This window comes from Struthio camelus, chromosome W (assembly GCF_040807025.1).
Source record: "Struthio camelus isolate bStrCam1 chromosome W, bStrCam1.hap1, whole genome shotgun sequence".
Lineage (NCBI taxonomy): Eukaryota > Metazoa > Chordata > Aves > Struthioniformes > Struthionidae > Struthio > Struthio camelus.
Window position 1 is genome coordinate 19,346,483 of NC_090981.1, and position 24,315 is coordinate 19,370,797.

The 24,315-nt window shown below is 41.5% G+C and overlaps 1 protein-coding gene across 2 annotated transcripts in view; it reads right to left on the reverse strand.

Annotated features, from left to right (window-relative positions):
• Positions 1-1,048: 1,048 nt before the first annotated feature.
• Positions 1,049-24,315, reverse strand: part of LOC138060830 (cortexin-3-like) — a 49,106-nt gene continuing 25,839 nt past the window's right edge. The window contains exons 2-5 of one of the 2 annotated variants that reach the window (XR_011137282.1): positions 23,163-23,274; positions 6,849-7,575; positions 3,806-3,994; positions 1,049-1,128 (exon numbers count right to left, since the gene is read on the reverse strand). Coding sequence is in view for 1 of the 2 variants with exons in the window: in XM_068924858.1 (XP_068780959.1) it covers positions 7,235-7,575; positions 23,163-23,181 (360 nt within the window). In the remaining variant the exon portion in view is untranslated. Of the gene's footprint in view, positions 1,129-3,805; positions 3,995-6,565; positions 7,576-23,162; positions 23,275-24,315 lie in introns of those variants that run through there. The other variant, XM_068924858.1, reaches the window with a different exon arrangement.

A 24,315-nucleotide genomic window follows, 5' to 3' on the forward strand; every position in this document is an offset into this window, starting at 1 on the left:
ATTGGGATTTTATGCTGTTAGCTATCTTAGAGAAACTTGCCTCTATTTGTTATGCCATAGCACTGACTGCTTGAGGTAGTACTATCATGTGTTTAGTTGTATGTAATTAACCTCATCTTGCTTTACCTAAATGCACTGTATTCTTTTGCATTTGTACAGTCAGAGGAAATTAAGTCTTTTGATAAAAGCAAGTTAGAACAGACCACAAAGCATTTCAAAGCAGGTAAGCTACTTTCAGCCAGCTGCAGCTACTCTAAAATCAAGGAAGCACCTATGTACCCTAGATGCAAAATAAGTTTTTAAAATGTGTTAAGTGGCATGTGTGCATAATTGTTTTCTAAACACACTGCATTGTCCTAGTCTTGATACACCATTCTATAATACTATTTCGATGGCATCCATTTGCTTTAGGCAAGAACTTTCTCAGTCTATGGCTTAATCTCCATGATATATGTAGGAAATTGCAATGTGGTTTATTATTTCTGCGTCTGCTGCTGTGTAACCAACTATACATGTGCCAACAAGTATTTACTGTCAGTCAAATTCCACATATCTACTCGTTTTAGTCACTTCAAAACTTTCATTGTTGTTATTGCACTCTTCCACTTTCATAACTGCCATTTTCTATATGGGCAAGAGAGGAGGTCTGGAAAAGCTGGAAACATTGCATCATGTGGTAACTTTACACCATATCATGATAATTGCTAGCAGGATATGTGTTGCCAACACATCGCAGTACTTCGCGGGGAAGAAGCTGCGTTTTTGAACGCAACCATGTAACAATGTCTTTTGAAGAACGATGGAAGTGACTGGTTCATGTCTGCACTAGGAACTGCAACGACTGAAAATAATATCCTTGACCAGGTAGCCCATAACCTAAATCACAGGGATATGGAGAACAGAAATAAAAAAATCATAATGAAACAGTTTTTAAGCTCTGATTGCTGCAATACTTTGACTGCGTATTTCGTTACCTTGGCCACTGCAACACCTCTTCTTGCATGACTGTGCTTGACGATGACCCTTTCTGAGGGCAGTGAAGCTTTGGCAATAAGCAGACAGAGGGAACAGAGCTGGGATTCCCAAACAAACAAAAGAACTGCAGTATAGAAACTAAGGCACAAAGATCTGAAACGACAATTTAGGAGGAGAAAAAGGTGATCAATCATTTTTCAGGGAAGCAGCAATACGTAACACAAAGTCTCCCGACGCTGAGAAATACAGGTGGTAAAACAGAGGACACATCATTTTGCACAGCTTGCATATACACAGTAATGTTTTTGTGGCTACTCTTTGCTGGTTATCAAACTCTTCATTTTTCTGTTCATCATGAAAGACAAAATACAGAAACTATCACTCAGAGAGGTTTTCTGAAAAACTGATTAGATTTTACACAGGTGAATTTTTTTTTTAATCTATCAAAATTGATTAGAGGCCTTTGACAAAGCTGTTCCAAAAACCAGAAATCAAGCTTCTTTGGGAAACAGGATAATTTCTTCGCCAAAACTGACCAAAGTTTAAACAAATCAAATGCAAATAAAAAACCTAAGCAAACAAAAATCTCAACCAACACTAATGCCTAGCCAGAAACAAAATGACAGAATAATTGTGCTATCAATGGTAATTCCAATGCCTGCTCTGTCAGACTGGCCCCTTAACTAGCAGCCAAGTATCACAAAGAAAGCTATATCCTGCCATGTCAGAAAGCCTATGAAAGTATGTTATCATGACGATGATGTTATGGTATTTGTAGAAGCTACTGAGGCTTACCATCTAAGGATGTTACTTCCTAAAAATTAGCTGATAAAAAATACTGATTGCACATGTGTTAAACGTCAGTGCCACCCTAGCAATACTTTGATGCAACTGCACGTATTTAGAAGCTTGGAGCCTGATTCATAGTTACACTGCTGTAAATCTGAAGTAGCCCAGCTGAAGGCAATTGCATTAAGCCAAGGCAGTGGCGAATCAGCTCCTATGAATGCGACCCGCCGACTACAGAAGCTTCATAAATTTACTTCTTTTTCTGTGGCAAGGATACTGTGGCTAGTATCGCAAGGTTAAAGCTCTTTAAATTTGCTTTGATTTACACTGGAGTCTGAAGTGATCACCAGAATCAGCTATAGAATTACAAAGATTTGGCCTTTGCCATTATATGTGACTCTTTCTCCTGTCTTGGGCTGGGGGCTGGTAAACATGCTCTGCACTAAGTAATTCCCAGAAGTTCGCCATGGTTTCAGTGTTTGTAAAGCAGTTCTCCGCTTAGATGATAACATCTAATTTTCAGTATCACGTTTTATGTATTTAAACCCCTTGACACCAATTCTAAGAAGCAAAGCAAGAAGTTAAACCAATGCAGATGATAAGGGAGACTCTTAACAGTCTTACTGAAAATCACATCCATAAAAATGGATATATATTCTAGTTCAGGCACAGGTTATTATGGAATAGTTAAAACAACTTTAAGTTCCTCCTCTAATCAAAAATCAGGAAACTGTAAAGGTGAATTTTTTTCCTATAAATCAAGCAGAGCTTCTCCTTTTCTGCAATTATTAAAGACTGTAGTGATAGCACAAGGGTGGCCCACGTTACAAGAGCTGAGCAGATGCTACCAGGGCATCAACACTGCACCAAATCCCCCTGCTCCTTTGGCAGTTCTTGCGCTAGCCTAAAGCATAGGTTGGGGCAGTGCTTCTCCCAGTAAAAACAGAGTTCACATAAAACAGAAGGAAGCCTGATCAGGATTGTTCTGTTTTACAGTTATACCAGAAGCAAAGGACGCATTACTACTACTCTCTCGTCTAAGTCACAGTGACTTCGGCAGAGGACAGGAACCTACACTTCACAGATCCTGCCTTAGCACTGATAGTAAGTCTTCTTTACCTCTGCCTTGAGAAGTCCTTAACCTTTCACTCCCTGCTCCTCCTTCTAGATAATGAATGCAGATCCCTGGGGGCATGATGGAGATTGATTAGTGGGTGAAAAGGGGGAAAATGCTATAAAGTGTCAGCTGCTTTTACGGTGACACTCACACAAGGAGAGCAGGAGCCACTGCAGCCTCACATATCAATGCTGCAGAAAGGATACCAAATCTATTTATTAAAAAAACCAGAAATGTTGCTGCAAAAATCAGTTCTGAAGTACTGTAGCACTCCAGAAGCACAGAGAATAGGATATAAAATGTGGAAAACTACTGGCTTTATTTTCATGCTAACTACATCAGCATCAATAGATGCTTGCTCTAATTTACAGACTCAGCGTATTTCAAAAAAGCCAGGTGACCAAAATGAGATTTTGGGCTGGCATACTGGTCATGGCCACAGACCCAGTCACGCTGCAGATGAATGGGTTTTGCCTTCTTGCCTGCAGCCCTGGACAGTCTGCGGACTGCTTCTCGGTGGTCACTGACACGAGCGAGTTTTTTGATCTTTGCACCAAACTAATTGAGTGAAAGTCCTACCAAATAGTCTATGGATCAAAATAGATATTGTACCTCCTAAGTTAGACCTCTTGAAGGTGCCCGGTGAAACCACAGCTCTTATGTGTGCCTCTGGCACCTCTGCATAGATCTCCAGCTTGCTAAAGCCCTGTGTACCAATCCCATCAGGCCCATGGGTCCAGCTCTACCTGGTACCTACAAGCCTTCTCCTGGGGACATGTGAGGCAAAAGGTGACTAAAATGACTCGCTGACAGCTTCTTCAAAATCAAGCATTATGCATTTGCTCAGGCTACATAGCAGGCAAAACAAAGGGTAGAAATAAGACAAGTTCATATTCATATTTCCTCTTATTTACGCTAGAATACCTTCTTGCAAACTTGAACTTCAAGTCCATTCAGTTCTGTAAACACCACCTCTGGTGAGGGAGAGGAAGCTTGCCCTGCTGCAGACCACATCAGTCAGTTGCCTGGGTTTCCTTTTGTCTCTCTTTCTGTTAACACAGCTGTACTCATGGATCCCGGTTAGACTTAGCTTTGAAAACGCGAGCTCTGGACCTGTGTGGCAATAGCAGACACGTATCAGTGCAGGTCTAATACGGGAGTACGTATCCAGCAGCAGCCACCACACGGCTCTTGCAGATTGCACAGAGCTATGCATTTCTGTGGCTGTAGCATTCCTGATACCTGAGCTAGTTTAAAAAAAAAAAAACCTCACATCCACACGAGATACACCCAAACCCAATTGCAGTGGAGAAGCAGCATTGGGGCTGTTCTCACACACATACACCCCGCACATTGCTGAGAGCAGACTGGCGTTTCAGCTCCTCTTTCTAGGCCAGCAGTTTAATTCTACAGTTGTGACTGACACGTACAAGTCTTGAGAGCGTGGTTGGAGTGAAAAGATTTACTCCTGGGTATCTACCAATAAATAAAGAGTCTTCTCTCTGTCATTATTTGGCTTTCTCTCCCCGCAGTAGCCTCTTGACTTAAACTCCTTGCACTTAGACTGTTTGTCAAACAAACTAACATAAATGCGGTATTTTTTAAAAAAAGAACACACGATTCCTTCTTTCTCTGCAGTATGTAAAAGTGTATTTGCTTAAGCTATGTGCGGGAATATTTGATTTTAGAAGAATTTTTAAAGATTGCGTAGGATTTTCTTCAGAGACCAATGTAATGAATAAAAGCCTATACCAGCGTGATGCAGAGCTGCAGAGCTGCCTGAGCACAGCTGCATTAGCGCACAGATCCTCTCTTTCCAGCCTCATTAATATTTCAGGTCATTCTACAGTGAACACCTACTCTTATGAGGCATTGCTACATGCCAGGGGCTGCTTCGTGGGCAGGAATAGCGCTCTTTCCAGTCAAAGCCTGGCCTGCTTTCTGTGGACAAAGGGGGAGTAGGCTATCACAAAGCTGAACTGCCAGCACGTCTTTAGAAAACTTTTATTAGACTTTAAAGCAAATTTCTTTGCTATGGCAGGGGAATTGGTGTGAATTCCCTGTCTTTGCTATGGAGAGTAATTTTGCGATAGCCGAAGACAGGATGAGTTAATGTGACTGCCCAACAGCATTAAATTCCCCTTAATAGATTGACTTAGCCCAGTGGTTTACAAAAATGTCTCCTTGGACTGCTTCTGGACATAGCAAAGATGCTGGCCAGCAAAGTCTCCAGAACAGTTCTCAGTTATCATCTTCCCAACCCTGCACAAAAAAACCGTATCACCTCACACGAACACTGTGCTATATTCATTTGGTCAGGGACACCATCTCCCTCTTTAGCTGTGATTAGAGGGAAAAGCGTTTTTCTTTTAAAAGGAAAACAAATTTGTGGTGTCTTCAATCCCTTTTCCTAGCAGATCACCAGAACCTGACAAAGGACTGAGATCATAGGCCAGAGGGAGAAACACGTTGCTGCTGCTTCATAAATATTGAGCACGCATTACTTGAGGCAGCACTGACTCAACAACAGGAACATTTCTTGTATTCAGCACCGCTGCTACCTTTGGGAAACAATCCAAAAGTTTAGGTTTGCTTTAATGTAGGTGCCCTGGTGCTGTTGTGTAAGTAGCTAAAGCCAGTATGTCCCGACTTCTGGTGAACTTAGTTGTGTCACCGTCCCCTTCTGCCCGTTCCATCTCTGAAAACTGCCGTCCCTGCAACAGAGAGAAGCAAAGCTGCGTGCGTACGTCAGCCGCTCCCGATCGTAGCCTGGCTTCTTTCTTTGAACTCGTAGGGAAGCTGAGTTTGCTCTAGTTGCCATCCCGTGACGTGCACTAGTCGATATGCAGAGCCGCCCCTCGTTCCACTGCCCCTGCTACAAATAGCTGCAACCTTTAAGCAACAGCCAGGACAGGCAGCAAAGGGGAAATCAATAGCTCTGTGTGCCATGGCCAGAGTGAGAGCCTCAGCCTGGATGAGTCAGCTCCGCTCCAGCTGTACCAGCTACGGCCCTGGCTTTGCTCCTCCATTTAGAGGCTGCAAGCCAAAACACAAACAGAAAACTTTCCAGCTGCCTGTTGTTAGTTTAGTAAGTGTAAAGACAGATAAATCTAAAGCCGTCTCTTAAAATAGGCAAGGCGCTCCTTCCCTTCCCCATGCCATGAAATGTTTAACAAGCTGGAGCACGCTAGGACACTTTTCAAGATTTTTGGGTGCTCAGGACTCTGTCCTCTCCACACCTGGCAATACATCAAATGTTGTTACCACTGTGGTATTTCAGTACCACTAAAAACCGCTTACAAACATCCATTTGGACTCCTAGTTGTTCTACCGCATTTTATGCAATCTTTTAAATCTTTATCAATCATGCAGATCGGTTTTTGTTTACATTGACTTGTAGGAATGGTTTTGCATTGTACAAATTCATTCAGGATATTTATGTGTAAAAGGGTGGGTGGTTATTCATTGATTCTTAGCCCTGATGTTTCAATCACCCGATTGAGAAACAAAAACAATGAAATATGACTTACACACCAGACAAACAGGCCAAATGAATGCTTGAGATGCACAGTTTAAAATACACGTAGACTGAAATTTGCTTGCATAAGCTGTTTTAAGAACAATGCAATAACCTATCCATTAGTAGAAATCAGTTTTGGTACAAAAAGGCAAAGATAGGCCAAAATCATTACATATTTTATTCACAATCAAGATTACAGCCAGCAGCTTGTTACTAATAAGCAGCTTACTCACTGTTTAATGCTGAGAAAGAGCATCTCGTTGAATGCACGGGAGAACATGAAGGAGTTTTTTTTCTCCTGAAGTTTTCTAGTGCTCTAAACCTTATCGTATAATATGGCAAACTTCCTTACCTGTCTTCAGAGCATGGAAGTAGAGTGAAAAAGAGAGTTTTGTGGGACTTGAAAAGTTTATTTACCATATACAGATCATAAAAGCACATTCTTACCTTATTTATAAGAGACCTTTCTCCACAGACTCTGGTTTAATGATAAAAAGGCTACCCCAGAAAAAGCTTTCTCTAGTATCTGCAAATCAGCTATTGAGATATCACAAATGCTATGTATCATTCCAATGCGTTTGAAGCAAAGTTCTGCTAATGCAAGTTGTGTCTTTTTCCCCCAGGAGGGGATTCACTAATCTACTGTCAAAAATTTAACTTGCTTTTGTATTTAATTTTAAAAAGATCAAATCAGTGGTGTGTTTATTTATATGTTGCAACTCGTACAATATCTGAAAAAAACAAAAACAAAGAGAGAGAGAGAGAGAGAGAAACATTCTAGGGTTTTTCTTTCTTTATCAGGGTGCTAAATAAGCCTCCATAATTCTCAGTCTCTAAGCAAGAGCATAATCAAACTGGCCTTTCTCCAGTCCATCAAGTCCATCAGCCCAAGTTGAGGTTGGCATACTCCGGTAAGGGTCGAGGAGAATTCGGAAGCAGCGAACAATGAGGACTCCCAGGAAAACAAATAATAAAATCACAAAGACAAAGGTGGTTTTCTGTTCCAGAGTCATGCTAGAATCTGGTGGCATGCTCCCAGGTGGCACCAAGGTGGCAGCGAATACCTCCCCCTCCATCATCCAGGAAAGCTGAAAGGAATAATCCCACAATCTCCTCCTTTTCATCATCAGTTTGCTGCGGTCAGAGATGAGGCCATTTAGATGCACTCGGTTACCTGTAGGGCAAGGGGGAAGCAACGTTAACTGTGAATGGCCCTTTCCCTTGATTATTTCTGTACAACTTCCTCTTAACAGAGGAAAATGAGATGGGAAAGAGCTTGACAATAGTTCTGCTTGCCTCTATGTCACATACTAGAGATCTGTTAGTAATCCTGCATGCTTCTGCTGGCAATACCATGCCAGTAGAGACCAACTACTGGTATTAAATGTAACTAGATCCTGAGCAGGGGGCTACTGTATCATTTGGGTTGGGACAGAACATTTCTTTTCTGCAAAGAAAAAAATGAAGATTTTAATCACCCTGTTCCAACTATCAACTATAGAAATGGCAGGTGTAAAGGTGTGCCTTTCAGCATGGCAGAAGAACCGCAGCCGAGATACTGATTTGAGTAGCAGGGTGAAAAAAAGGAAGGTAGTTACAGTTTTATCCATGTTGACCAAAACTGTTTTGAGGTGGGATAGACCAGGGTCTGCTGCAGGCCAACAAAACGCATGCATCTCCAAGAGGGCAGATGCACCATTCAGTGCCTGTAACACTGCAGCATTTAGGAGGGAAAGACATAAATAATGTGTATTTGAAATGAACATTTTTTTAGGAAGGCACCCTGAAATAAGTACTAATTTAGCTCAAGGGGAAATGTGCCTTCTTCTTACTTAAAATCACAACTAATTTTACAAATGCAGTTAGCAAGAAAATGATTTTTATGTCACCTGCTTTGTAGCATCGAGAAGATAGCGAGGATTTGGGAGTGAACTTGGCTGTTTCTAGACAGCAGAGCATATGCTGTGCTGTAGCCTGCCTGGCACTTCTGCTTCCTTGACGGTCTGTCTGGTTGTCTGCCTGCCATTACTCCCACCTTTCTTACACATGGGATTTTCCTTCTTGGGATGGAAGCACTGCAGGATGCCACAGTTTAGATCTGGCCGTTGACACCATTGAAATCATCTGCAAAATCTGCTCAGGAAAAGGAAGCGTTCAAAACTGGCTGAAAGAGAACTGTCATTGCCACGGCCCTGCCTGCCATACTTCATCTCCTGTGAATCACCCCTGACCACTGACCAAACCTAATCTCTCCTGAGTTATGAAAACCATATGAAGGGTAATGGCTACGTATAGACTTTATCCTCCGTTGAACACAATGGAGTCTCAACATTTTGCATTAATGATAAGAAGGGAGGGAAAAAAAGGAGCAGAAGAACAGAACACAGTATATAGCATGTACAAGCAAAATTTTCAAGTAATTATAAATGATCTGTCACTGGACTGGGGTCAGTAACGATTTATAAATGTGCAGCAGTAAAATCAGTTAGTAGGTATAAGTGGATTAAGAGAGCACAATCGTATTGGTATATTGCTAGGATTATTCGAAAAAACACATTTCAAGCAAAACAGAGAAAGTATCAAAGCAACACAAATATAAGAACTACACAGCTATTACTGTCTGATTCAATTTATGATTAAATGGTAAGAAGATGCCAAAGATGTTAATTCACCATTCTCTGAAAGAGGGTTTCAGCTGCCAACTGATAACAAGTGCAAAGGACTGTCTAAGGAGAAAGCTAAAACTTTGGGAGCAACTAGTTTAATAAAGCTGCCAGATTTATCTGCGATACTGGTGAAGGAAATGGTGAATTCTAATGATAAATAATCTTGTTATAAAAAGGAAAAAAGCACAGAAAGTGAGACAGGAGTGCAACATTGCTGCAGTGATACTACAACGAAAGTCCAAGATAACGCTGCCCCCTTCTAAAAAAACCTCTATTTGTCTGATTTCAGAAAACTCTTCAGTATGTACGTTATGTCATGGATTTTTTTGTCATGGATTTTAATGCTATTTAAGCATGTTCTCTCAACTATACACATATTTTGCTTATTAACATGAAAACACTTAACAGTCTTTCCTAAAACTGCAATTACAAGATACAGTGTATTATGGTTGCTTTCAGCACAGCTCTGAGCATTTTAGGAAAGGTTTTATTGTCATCTTTCTAGGCATTATCTGAATACAGTTAGAAACTGTGGGAGAAAATGCAGATAGAAAATTTGTGACCATCAAGAATGATCAGTTTTTGACATGCTGGTATTAAATTCCAGACTTAGAATATACATATGACTCAGTACACAGTTGCTCTGCAGCTTTTGAAGAAACTTGATTTAAAGAAGATATGCGTAATTTGTGACCGAGTGATAAGTCAACGCAGCTCATTATTTTCCTGTAGGATCTGAACAGGCACTTAAGTGGGATAATGCAGAGAAGACCCAGATATATTCATTTCCGTACCGGTGAGCTACTATTGACTTGATTTTAGGAATCAGCAGAGATGTCAGATTATTTTGCACTTAGCAGCTTTTCACATTCAGACTGCTAATTATCATGCTATAGATTAAATGCGGCAAAATAATAGGACTGCATTGCAAGGCGGAAAGGAACTTATTTTCTAGGTTTTGGGCTTCCAGATAGCCTTCTGAGGAAGCTCATTACGCTGCGTGATCGCAAGCTTTTTGGGGCGAGCACTGTGCCTCTGCAGGATAGCGTAGTACCTGGCATAACAGCATCCTTTGTCCAGCGCGGACCACTCCTCCTGCAAGTTAAAACTTAAATGAGGCCATTAACAGTTTCCTAGGTGATAAGATGATGTTCAGCTGTCCCCACTGAAGAAGCATACAGGTACCTGAAAGCAGGACCTAAAGATATTAGTTGGGTAGAGCTAAAGGCACAAGCAATTAGTAGAGCCTTTGGAAGCACTTGAGCCACAGCAGCATGGGCTTCCTAATTTACCCTGCTTTGAGAAAGCACAGCCAAGCAAATACGCACACAGGTCTTATAATGTCCACATAGCCAGCAAACAAACCAGTCCTTCAGCCCGGTGTGGCCTCTGTCATTCATCTGGGGCAGCTGGTGCAAGGGAGTCCCCAAGTCCCAAGCCCTGCTCTCTGCCAGTCACCTTCTGCTGTGGCAGCAGAGCTCCACTGGAGCAGGGCACCACAGCCTCCGTCCGGCTAAAACTGTCGCCTCTCTAGGGGAACACATAGAAGTGGCAACATAATCTTAAACTGTATTATGTTGCCTGAGAAACTCTGCAGTCCTCATAGCAATTCCTCTAGTCTGCCTGAACTTCATCCCATATCTGTGGTACGGGTCTAGGGCTGACAGAGAAGACGGGAGCCTGGAAAAGGGTGCTAAGGAGCTGCAGAGGTAGCCGAAGAAAGCCCTTTGCGACAGTGTGAGGGAGATTTCTGCTTCTGATCCACCGGTAATGCAGATTCCAAAGGGCAAAAGACGAATTCATGAGCATGAGACACATTGTAGATATCCTCATTTTAGCATATATGTATCCATATAATAAATAAATAAATAAATAAAAGCAAATCATAGCAAGTGAGGTGGTAGAAACCAAGTATTAGTAATAATAATAAGAATAATAAGATTCAGGCCAGAATATTGATGGGCGGAAAAGCCTCAAGGATGTTTAAAAAGAAAAGCTGAGATAAACAAGGTTCCTCCTGGTGCTGTACTGCTTTTCTTTCTTTTTAAGGTCTAAGATAAAATTATAACTGACAGAACAAGCAGATTATCCTTCAAATGAAGGACTAGCCCTGCCTCCTTTGAATGCAGAGGTGCCCCATTCAATTACTTGCTGTAATGGGTTCCTTGCAGGTGCGACTAATGCTTTGTTTAATGAGTACACAGTTGCACATCGTTCTGTCCACATCAGGTTGCTATTACAATTTCTCCTTGCCAGTGTGCACTCATCCATTAGGTAGGTTGGTTATAGATCTCCCTGAAGTGGTGGTTACAATTCGAGTTACTCAGTTCGTAAAGAAACACAGAAAGAGATCTAAACCTGCATATTATATAATAGCATTAAATGGGTAGGTTAGTCGGTGGCACATCCTGAGGCTTAATAGCCTTCACATAGTTTCAGTAGCCCATTTGCAAGCCAGTAGCAGAGCTATTAGCATAGGTCCTGGTCAAACGTCACCAAAAAGCAGGCTTTCTGGTTGAGCCAGTAAGGGTTTTGAAGTTAAAATATCATTGAATTAGCTGGTTCATAGTCCTACACTTTCACAGGAAAGATGCAAATTGTCAGGGATCTGAAGAGTTAAACTTGTTCAAAGCACCTTTTCTGTGCTTTCAGCGTTTCACTTGTTTCCAAGTTGACTTTGCTTAAGATTTGCTCTGTTAAAAGGATTTCCTGGCACTCACAGTTTAAGGCTTCTTCTTTTGAAAACAATAGGACTAATGAATCATTCTAAGATCTGCTTCTCTGTAACATATTTACAATTAAACTGAACTTCACTCTGTTGTTTAAACTGCCCCGTTTATTACCATACATGACTTAAATGGCATTTTGTACCAATGGCCGTATGTGTATGCTCTTACAATGAAAGGCTATTGTACGTTTGTGAGCGGCCAAAGTTACAGAGACTGTAGGAAATCACATTTTCTCAGTTTGCTGAGTCGAATCTCACGTCTACCATTTTCCCAATTCTTCCGTCCTATGCGTTCATAAACTCTCCAGTGATCCTATTCATGTAACTGCAATACCTCGTGAGTAATACTCTGTGACAAGTGATAGAAATTCAGGAATTTATCTTCAATTAGAGTAAATTATTCCAATATAGTCTGAGGCACACACAGATTAGCATAACTGGTCCTTCATCTTTCAAAAATACTGAGGAACTGGTAACTCAACAAGTTATTGAAGGCACCGAAACTAAAATGTGACACGTGGAATTCAAGTGTACATGGATTTAAAATAAATAATAAATACATGAAGACTGAAACACCATATTGTATGTCAGCATCTGTTTTTGCTATTGCTTGACAAATCATTAGCTCCACAACTGTTCTGTGTAAATTATGGAAAACACATAGAAAAGTACTTGAAACGAGCAGGTTCAAAGGAGGCATCTGACCAGCAAAAAAACTCGTTGAGTCATAGGGATGAAGAGTTCGGTACGTTTGACTTGATGACTAGACACAAGGCCACATTTTCTGCTACTGCAACTAGCTACAGCTCCCTACTTAATTGCCATCGTGCCTACTTAACACTTTTTGATCTGTAAAATTCAAGTGCTAAAAATTACAATTAAGCAATAGATGCATCAAGACTAAGATTAAGCAGCATATTAAAACACCACCACCACTTGGGGACTTTCTTTTGCCATGCTTATTCGCTCCAGATTTTCTGGCTTCATTTTTAAGGGCAGAACGTGGGGCTATGTCTTCGCCCGTGCTTCACAACGTATGCTTGATATGTAGGTATCCTATATTAGAGGAGCAATTGGTTTCCATTATGGACTATCTCATGGAATGCAGCAGGCACACAACTGTGCCAAGCCCAAGTGCATGATTTTCCTATACCACCCATACTCGTTTCACTGATTAGTCACTTCCTTAGCTACAAAAATACATGGCAAGTTCCTTCAGGCTCAGACATCTGTACACAAACTATTCGAGCAAAGATATTTCCCTTCACTCACAGCTCAGTTGCTGTGATGGACGTTTTAAACCTACCTTAAATAAGCAAAATGGTACCAGGCTAACAAATGAAATTACGAGTGCCCTACCCTTGTATCCAAACGTGCCTCACATTCCTCTGTACAGTATCTTGTGCTGTTGCTGCCAATAGTCACTGCACAATCTAAGTGGAAATACCAGCAATGCTCTTTTTGCCTATACTTCATCTTTTTCCCCTCAAAAATTTGAGATCAAACTATCCTTGCCCTTCCCCTGCAGGCACGTTATCTCATCTTCTTCTCGACAGCTTTTAAAGACAGATCTTTATGTGGGAAAAGACCACTTGGTGCCCCATTCTGCTGTTGGCAGTGTTAAAGCAACTTGATGGGGTTAACATCAGCAATAAAACAGTGCTAGAAAAGGATCGGCTCTTTTTTTCCTATAGAGCCCCTCCAGAACTACGTGACCTCAGATTCACTTAACGCACTCTGGAATGCTTAAAAGACAACGTTACCTTTGAGGTGCACGTATACTATTTGGAATTCCGGTGCCGAAGGTGTGAGGAAGATGTGCATGCAGAAGAGGTCAAAGCTACTATAGAAGCTGGAATCACTTACTGCATTTGCTAAAGTATCTGCCAGCTTTATGGGATACTGGATGCGAAGATCTGAAGGTACGAATCTGTGAAGCATTGATATAGTTACACCATCCAGGAATCTGTGCAATGGTATGAAATACGCACACGAACTCCACACACTCTTTTCAAAAGAGGGATTACAGATATACAGACATCAGTATTGCAACTCTTCTCTCCAATGAATATCTTAAGTGTGTAATAGTAATAAGATAACCAAACATGCTAATGCTGTGAAAGCCAATAACGTGCTTAAGATCTTCATAGGCTGGATCCCACATGAATCAGCAGGTAGAGCATTTATTCTCTTAACAGTCACAAATCTTTACAAAACAAAACAAAAAAAATCTGCAGCTCAAAATGACACGAGATGTATTTTATGCTTCCTTTTCTTGCATTACTAAAAGAGGAACTGTAATGTACTTTCCAGAAAGAAAATAGGGAATATACAAACATCTAATCAGTACTTATTCATTTAATTGTTGTAAATATGAAAACCCAATGTCATTATTCCTGACCTGCTATGTAGGAGGTATTGTATATAGACAGTATTACTCAGGCATATGCAATATAAAGGTTATAACTTTAAGCAATAAATAAGTAAAATTAGACAATCAATTTCTGTTAAGCAAATACCTTCGTTTAGTCGAGAGAGAACTTGACCCATTTCCCACCACAGCAGTTACAGGTAGTTACAAGTATCTCTAGTTTCCATTCTTCTGCACCTTCCTTGTATTCCTAAGCATAAAGGATCAGGGACTGCCAAGGAACTGGTGAACACCCAAGTTCCAAAGCTGTCTTTTAAAGGCTCACAATTTCACACAAAAACCAAACTTGAACGAGAATCCTATTTGAGTGTTAGGAGTAATTAGCTGACAATACTGTCGTTTCTTTCAAGTGAGGCTATAATTTCGGTTCTGCCTCAGCAACTCTTCAGTGGATTCTGCCTCACTGAGTGCAGCAGTAGCCTCGCAGCCTGTCTGAAACCATCTTCAGCAGAACATTAACATTCAAAAGGTGTACCAAGAAGAAAAAAAAAAAAAAACCCACACGCACACACAGAGGGTATTCCCGTACCTTTGCAAAAATCAAAGCTATAAACCGACTAGCATTTCTCTCTTCCTCTCTATTAACTGTTGTCAGAAATCTGTCTTGCTAATGCCAATTAACACTCCTTTTTTCAGTCAATCTGAATATTGATTACAAGTTGTGACCTTCAGCCAAATACCTTAATGCCTTTGGAAAAAAGCAGTGGGTCATATGGATGCCTATGGTATACTTTCTTTAGAAATAAACTGACCTTGCAATGGGAGAGGATATACTCACCAGCATTCACTGCTGGGTTCTGGACTTATAGCTGCATTTTTTTGCCCTGGGAGTTGTATTTGTTTCCAGGTACTAAAGCTACCCTTAATACAGTGGCTTTTTATGTTGAGGGAAAATAACTCACTGAAGCAAAAAGGCTCCTGCTTTCCTTTCCCATAAGGAAAATGAAGTTGGTTTTAAAATATCACTCAGATAGACTGATTAAAAAGTACACTTCCCCCCCGCCCCCAAATTTCTACTTAACAGCAAGCAAAGACATACACATACACCAAACCATTTTAGGGCGAGAGAATGTCATATGTTTTGATCTCTCCCTGCGAAACTGAGTTTCTAGGCACACTATGTTGTCGTTACACCCCCCCACACACACACACACAAAAAAGCGTATAGGATATTCTTCACTTCTCATTCTTCAGGCTTCTGATACGGACAATAGATTTGAAGGTCAAATCCCGCCAACGATCCTCTTTTCTCTGCTCCTTGCAGATTTTCCTGTAAGTTTAGAGCTACTCCTCTCAAAGGGAGGAAGGATGGCCACGGGAAGCAGCCTTTATTTTAAAATGGTAAGCCTGCCAAACCTATTGTGGAGTGTGGAGGCACGGTTTTGTGTATGTAATAGGACAAAATATGCTTTCAGAGATGATGCACAGCCGCCTCCCGAACTACCACAATGCAGACACACTCATTCTGTAGACACCCACATGGACCCCCAGAGACACCCATGCAGCCTGGTAGGACTGGCTTCAACCTATTCAGTCTGGCTTTTCAGGCTTTATACAGTTATAAAGAAAGAGGAAAGGACTGCCTCTCTCTGTCACATGAGCACCTCCACACAGGCCTCCCTACGCCCCCCCGTCCCTTGCAGAGGAAGCAGGTATCAGGGACGGCCCAGAGACCTAGGCCTGGCACACACACCAGTTCTGCACCACTGCGACCATTTCAGTTGCCAGCATGCTTCTCTGCAGAGTAGTTATACAAATACACGCACACCTCAGGATAAACCACAAGGTACTCTGCTTAAGAATGTGTTATGCTCACAACTGGGTATTCCTCTGCAAAAAGAATTTCAGAGAGGTTCCTCATTTTTCAGTCCCTTGTTCTCCTTGGCACCCATGGGCATAAGTCAGAGTCCAGTGCTCTGCTCTGTGTCCTCCCTGAGGATCTCAGTCATCCAGATTAGCTTCAGAAAGGGTCGTCTTAGGCCCTTTCAACCACTTTCCTCAGTCCCATCAGAATCTCACGTCTCTGACTTTAAAGATCCAATGTGTAATTTATCTTTTTAATTCTTCCACTTTCTTTAGTTTTTCCACTTTCTCATCTCAAAATCCTTCAGATAAACTAGATTTGGTCCACCCCGTTGTTATAGTAAACAACCTCTAAAAGGATAACGATCAAGGTTTCCCTCCCAGTCTGGAAGGATCATGATAAGACTTGACAGAAGGGGCTGGATCACATTCCCAGTAGATTTCATGACAGAGGGATTTCATAACATCAGGCAGAAGTTTTACATTTCGCCTTTAAGCTCTCACATATCATCATACAAAGTCTTACAGTCTTCTGAGCACATCACTACAGCACCACTGCTGTGAGATCCAGACAAGCTGATGTGCCTTATAAGGGGGAACCTCTGTGTCAGGAAGAAACTCTTCATCACGTAGTTCCTTTTAAATGATTCTCATTGTGATACAAGTCTTCATCTTCTACTTCAGTCTACGCAGTACCAAGAAGCTAAGGGAGTCTGCAAGAAAAGAAGGCATGATTCGTTTCTTACAGGAAGATAGATCATAAGAGCAGGAATCCATAAACCGTGAGGGCACTACCACAGAAGGGAAGATCTGCTCCTATCACTCTTTATGCATTTTATATTAAATAGCCATTTGATTAAAAATATATATATACCAGAAACAGTTCTGGGAGCATAAAAGCTGGATGCTGCTGCCTCACTACATGAGTTGGGCCCCAGAGAAGGCTTATGCAGTGCTTTTCCAAGGATCTGGTCCGAGCAAGGTACAAGCAGGAGCCAGGAATTAAGAGGACTAGCCCAGATCTATGCCATACAGGCCCACAAGCAGGTCAGAGAGGGAAGCCAGGCAGAGAGCCTAGTAAATTCAGGCAGATGTTAGGCAGGGAATATCAGGGGTCTGACTATGCTGTAGGTCAATCTGCTAGAGCTTGCAGTGAGTGCATCACATCCCAGCTCCCAATCCCAGGGACTGCAAACTCTTACAATCGTCTTTGATTTAAAAATAGGATGCTAAACATATGCCTAAATGGAAATAACACTGATTTCTGAAGTAAATACCAGAAACGCTGGTATTTCAGCTAATTTTCTACAGCACTAGTAATTAGATTCATTTGCATCTCCAATTATTTAATAGGAAAGTTCCTTTAGTGCTCTTCAAAGAAAGTTTTGCTCAGCCAATATCATTAAAATATTTTCCATAGCTTTGATTTACTTTGCTCTAAAGTTGTGCTTTACTCTTGATAACTTTTTGAAAAAGGACACTTGAAGATAATTATGTTTAATATTTACATGGGCTTCAGTTCCAAAATCTATATCCATTTTGAAAAGTGTAAATAAAGGCAGCCTTTCAGGAATCAGCCAGATTTTGATTAAAAGCCATATATGCAAAGCCGAGACATTCTCTGCCACTCAAAGACGTTTCTGCCAACTTTTTAACGTGCTTCTGGTTTTGTCTACTCACAGATCTGTGACTTACCTTCTGGGAGGAATGGGGGGTCTTCCAGTGCTGCTTCCCCCTGTTGCACAAGCAGCGGGTGGGTGCCCCTTACACAGAAGCAGTCTCCCACTTGCAGGTCCTCTTCCTTCTGCCCAGCAGTGCTCTCTCAGGAGGAGTCCAGGAGGCCCGTGCTGCCATCATACTTATAAGGAGGAGAAAGAACGATGACAACAAGCTTCCCTTTTCCTCCAGAAGCTGCTGCCCCAGAGCTTTTACTGAGCTCTTCTAACTCTCCTAGCTGATGCCACAGCCTGCCTTTCTATGTCAGACCAGGAGAGACGATGCAAGGGAGAAAGCTCACAGCTGTTTTGGCAGCATTCACACAGCCCAAATAACCTTCCTCTTCTCCCCCTGGGAAATGGAGGTAGGCCAGATGGATGTGGTTCCACAGGCCACCAGTTAAGTGGCCTGAGTCCTTCTTCTCTGCCGTAGCGTTAATTACCATTGGCATCTGGAGGCATCCTCCCCTACCACATGTGTTTGGCTGGTCATTTGAGCAGCTCCTGGCAGGTGCATCACAAATGCTATACACACCTTGCTTGCAGACACAGATCAGCAGTCTCTTGGAGATCATGGAGATTCCCATTCCTGCTCCTTCTTCCCAGACCCTGCAGTACTACTACTCACACATATCACAAAAGGTATTTGAAAAAATAAATTCACTTGATACATTCATGCCTCTTCTCGGCCAACTGTCCCATCCTCTCAAGGAAATCCCACTGCTTTTCTTGTTTTGCACATGCATGGAGAAGTTTTCTTTGGCAGGCAAGTGAAGGTGCCTGAATATCCTCCTTAATATAGGTAATTCCACAATAATAATATCATACAGATATTTTCAAAATAGTAGGCAAGCAGCAGGCAAACAAAAGGACTCCTAATTCCTTAGCAAAACTATCTAGAGAGCACAGACTGCTCCCCGACAGTAACCTCCAAAGTAGGCCTTCATGCAGCATGACCTTCTCAGACTCTGCCTGGCTTATCTGTTTAACATGCTTCTACGCTGGAGTTTCATCTGTGTAATCCAAGTATTAGCCAGCTTTTTCCATGACAGTTGCTTGAGCAGCCCCATACATGTTCAGGTTGGCACATTAAACCTATTTTTGCGGGACCGAAAAAAAAAATGCAAATAATGAAAAGCCAGATCATTTTGAAATGGTGCCTCAGCCTTCTTGGCAGCAAACATCTGCAGTTGCCAGGGCGAAGTGGGAATGATAAAACTTTCACTTCTAAAGTAAAAGTCATATTTTAACTGAGATTACTCTGGTGACTCTGTAGCTTCCCTGCTTCCTGTCCTAACCTAGGTGGTTATCGGATGTCAGCATCTACTTTTACCATCTTTAACACCAGCCAGCACACAGAGATCAAACTGGGGAGGCTGGGATCTCAACTTGGCCAGAGAAAACCGAGAGGTTTAGTTTTGCATTCAGTGTAAATACCATTCCTACTCTGACTGTCAATGTCTATGTTTGTTTAAATGATCCTCAGCTGCAGAAAGTTCTGAAATCTGGCTGAGAACAAGGTGGAAATAGCACTTTTCTGTGGGGGGGGAAGGGGTTGTATCCAGAGAAAGTGAAGGGAAAACAGGAACAGTGATAAATTGTGGGTGACAGCACCCCATCTGGAGGCATCTAAAGCATCAACATGATATAGATAGCTGTAAATCAAGCTCTCCCATTCCTATTTGTCTGGTTTCGTTTTATGCAACTATGCCCCACGGGGCCAATTTCAGACCCTTCCCTAAGCATTTCTGTGATGGCTTTGCCACAAAAGCTGACAAAAGCCTTCCTGCTTCAAACTGCTCTGAAGTGCAAATCGAGTCGCTCTCCTCAGACTGACGCTGAAGACTGCCAGACCCGGGGTGCAACCACAATGGAAGTCAACATAATACTTAAAATGCCACACACCACCATCATCTTAAACCAGAGGTGGCATTCAAGTACTAAGTCATTGTACGCTGGTATGTCAGAACCTGTGTTTGCAAATGATATTGTGCTAACATGGATTTATTTTTGCCTTGATTTGTATTCTTTAGTTTGCACTGCAGTGATTAAAAATAGAGGGGAAGGAGTGAAATCCCCAACACTTACACCGTTCTTCAGAAAAGCCAAGATTTCAAGTGAATTTACTTTCTTTGCATTTTTCTCCAGGTTTCTGTTTTATCTTATTGTATCCTGGACGTGACACCTGCCATAACGTGTCAGCACTTCTGCTGCCAAAACAGAAATGATTGTAAAAATAAAAATTTTCTACTTCCCTCCCTACATTTGATTTACACAGGCAGCTGTGCAAAAGCCTGATGGTGAGTTAGCAGTGACTGATGCTGCCTGCATATAAGAATACTGGATACCTTGTGTCAGGTAGCGTTAGAAAAAACAATAGTTTGAAATTATAGCTTGCATAGACATAGCGGAGTAAGAGTACGAATAGTTCCATCTTTAATCCATAGGTTTATTAGCCGTTAAATGAGCAACGTGCAATTTTACCACTATAATTCTGAAAATTAAAAGACTGAATTAGGATATATAGTCTTCCAAAAGACATTACTGCATTATATAGAAACTGTGATTTGGGCTAACGTATTTGAGCTATGTCAGTCAAGGAACATTTTATGTCTATTAAAAAGAAAAAAGAGTAACATCACTCTGATGTTACAGATTTTATCATTTAAGAAATTATAACCTCTATCCAGCGTTCCCATTCCCACATTAGCTAGCCTGCCTTAAAAGTCAGCTCAGAACAACATAAAGAGCTTTAAAGTAATGAAAATAAAAATATGTGAGACAGCTTGAAGAGCAGAACCCCAGCTTTTTTTTTTTTTACTGTTTGACTTTGTCACGATTTTCAGGAACTGGGCATAACCGAGAGCTACTGCTGAGGAACAAGACAGGATTGTTTCAGCAGAGAGGCCGAGCAATACAAACGCTGACCTTGCGAGCAATTGAGAGTGGCTTTTCCTCTTTCAAGAATCCGGTCTCCTTTACAAAAGCTGCTCCTTTCTACAGCGATGTCACCTTGCAAGCGCATGTCATCAAGGAAGAGGTAGCTCTCTTTGATAAAGCCGTACAGTTACATTTCTGCACAACATGCTACACAATTGCAGGTGAGGAAGCCGGTAGCGCCCAAATGATTCTTATCCACTGTTTCGGTTACATTTGCACCTTCACAGGAAGGAGAGTCATCTTGCCGGCTAATCCAGAAATGCCAAAAGCAACAGTGCTTTTTCAGTAAAAAGCAGAGCACTTCTGTAATCAGCATTTTACACTTCTGACAGTACAACAGGTCACACTGACACAGCTGAAATAAGAGCTTCTTCCCCCCCCCCAACTGATTAACTAGAGTGCTGCCACTGATATACTGTACACAAATGTTACACATTTATATCAGAAAATAACAGAATATAACAGCAAGCAATTTAAGTAATTGTTACTAATGGTTGTTTAAAATAAGAGAATACTATTTGCACAAAAGGCTGCAAACAATACATTTTGAATGTGAGCATAATGAATTTCATGTGACAAATGATTAGTTACGCAATTCTTTTTTCCAACTAGCATAACAACTAGTATATCATAATTACACCTCCTACAGCCCTGTCACATGGAATTTATAATTCTTTGAAAATAAAATTAGTCTCCTTAATTAAAGCTAAAAGCATGGGAGCCCACCCAGAGAGAGAGAGAGAGAGAGAGAGACACACACACAGAGACAAAAGAGCTATTTAACACTGCTGTTAATTTACAATCAGGATAAATTCGCATTTTCCATGATCTGGGGCAGTTGATTAGGTTCTGTTTTAAAAGTTGGTACCAAATGTAATAGCTTTCTTTTTAAAAAGCCCTTAATGCATTAATTAAAATTAGTCTGAAGGATTCTGCACAAAAGGTACGATGTTCTTGAGCTGGGACAAACAAAGGAAAAGTATGCCATGTCCTCAGAAGTACATTGAAAAAGATAATTCACAAGCAAGGAAGCTTCCTTATGCCTTACTGCATTTTATATACCAATGCATTTGTCATTTACTAATAGAAATACACATAAAAATTTATAGCCTTCAACTTGAATTATATTACCACCACTAATATATCAATGAAAACAACATACATTTCTCCTTGGAAAAGTAATTGCTTGCATAGCCTTCACTTTCTGTTATAGGCTGGTATTTCAGTAACCTGCAATGAACCTGCTTTGGGATAGGCAGCAGCGAAAGCAAGGTAACCCTTCGCTTTTCTGCCCGCTCCCACAGTCTCATCAAGGTTGCCCATAGCACTTGCTGCTTTCTTCCACTGCAGCCACCAAGCGGGAGGAACTGATGACCTTTTCTCCTAGAGAAAGTCTGTAGCCAGCCTTTTATCTCCCTACTTCTTGCTTTAAGAGAGCTGCTTCACACTGCAGCAAAGCCCGTACATGAACTACTGCCAAAAAGGGGCAACCCCCCCCCCCGCCCACCGCTCTCTTCCAGCTCTGAGCGTTCCCACCACTTCTTTGCATCAGACACAGCTGTTGTGCAACTATAGCATAAATCAGGTATGGAAAACTAATTTGGAGAAAGGAAAAAAATATAAAAGGAAAAAAAAAGCTCTCATTAGATCAGTTAGCATCTCAGGAGAGCTGGGTGCAGCAGGAAACCTGAAGGGAGAGGAGCAGCATCATGCCTTTCAGCAGCAGCTCATTACTAGATTGGCTTAGCTGCAACGTGAAACTGCATCCTAAGCCTTCCCGCAAAGCTAAGGAGAAGAATAGCCATACAAGCACCTCCTCCTCAGAGACAGAGGAAGAAAGATTAAAACAGATGAGGAGGAGCCGCGGGTGTGCCAGTGGGCTCTGGTTACTTTGAGGAGCAGATACGCATTGTAATAGATTGGAGTGTAATGGATCAAGGTTGAAAAGGAGCTAGTCACAGATGGACTGGGGTGATTTTAGTGGCTTTGCAGGTGAGCTGCATGCATGAAGGGAGGTGAAAAGAAGCTTTAGGAGGAGATAGGGAGGAAAAGTTGCAGGAAAGAGAGCTAAAGAGGGAGAGTTAATTGCAGAACAAACAATTCCAGTGGGATGCGCATGAAAGCAAGAGGAGAGCTGAACAGCTGAAACAAAGCAGTAGGAATCTTCTGCCCATTAGGGTACCTGGGAAGAAGCTATAGGAAAATACCAGCTAACAAGAGGTGAGCATACACACGCTCACATGAATATATGGTATGGTATTCAGATTATAATCATGCTGTAAGCTGAAGACATTTCTGGAAAAGGAGCGGAAATATCATAGCAAACTACAAGGCTCCTGGCCATCTACAGTCACACTTCTCTACGCTCCCTGTCAGCAGCAGCAGTCACAGCCCTGCAGCTACGAAGTCCCCGGGTCTCAGTGGAGCTCTGCCTTCACTTCTGCTATCATGCAAGAGAACAAGGAGACAGCAGCTCACCTTTTCCTAGAGGCCCCATTTGCCGTAGTGTCTCACTCTATGGTTGCAAGTAGGAAACTAAGGAGGAAAACCCCATGTCAGGCTTTGGGGAGGTAGCTTCTCTATCACACACCTGCAGAGCAGAAAACAGTTTTTGTGGCGGTTTTAAACTTAATGTGATATACCAAAAGCCTCAGAAGGTTATTTTCTCCTTTTAAAGAAAAATTAAAAGGAATAAAAGCCCCTCCTTCCATGCTTTACCTTTCTTAATTTACTTTGATAGAAAAGTGGAAGCTATTTGATACATCTGACATGCCAGAGATTAAAAACAGAACAAACGGAACAGAATAAAATAGGACAACAACCCTTGTTCTGGGAGATCTCATTACGCATCATAAAGCTGCAAAAAAAGCCCACAATATTTTTTAAATCCTGTTCAACACGCTAAAATTGTTCTGATCCGTCTCAACCACTACTTGATACAGTATTTTAAAAGACAACTTCCGACGTTTTACCCTTCAGCCTTGTTAAAGGCAGACTGCAGCCTAGCTAAGAGCAGGAACAGGGGAGGTATCGCAGCGCGTTCTAGCTGCGGCCGACTGCAACGAGCACTGAAAACGCTATCAAAAGAGCATTTCATTGCTTTCTGTCACAGAGCCTTCATGAGCACAGGCATTTGTCAATAAAGCATTTTGATGACACAAGAGCTTCATAGCCCTTAGGGCTTTCCAGATGATAAAGCCACACTTAACCTAAATTTCATTTAAACTTTAGATATAAAATAATACTAAAACAATTGTAAAACTTGTGAAAGAAGCTGACTTAACAAAACCGGAGACTGTAACTTCATCTCTCCGGCTCTGCAGCGGTGTGACAGTCTGTCTCCTATGCTGCCTATCAATATGCCTTTACTCTGGGGTCTTCTGGGACATCTGATGAAAATGAAAAGAATTAGTATTTATTCACTCGCTCCTCAACCTCCAGCTCGATCCAACTGCCAACAAACAGAGCAAGACAAGTGACACATTTCACAAAATCCTTATACGATTTCAAACGAAGACCTCCATTTTATTATTCAAGATACTTATTGGGCTACATACCGCATAACCAGTAGCATGAATCTCTCAGAAGGTAATATAATAGTCAGCTAGTTTATTTCACAAATGTAGTCTTT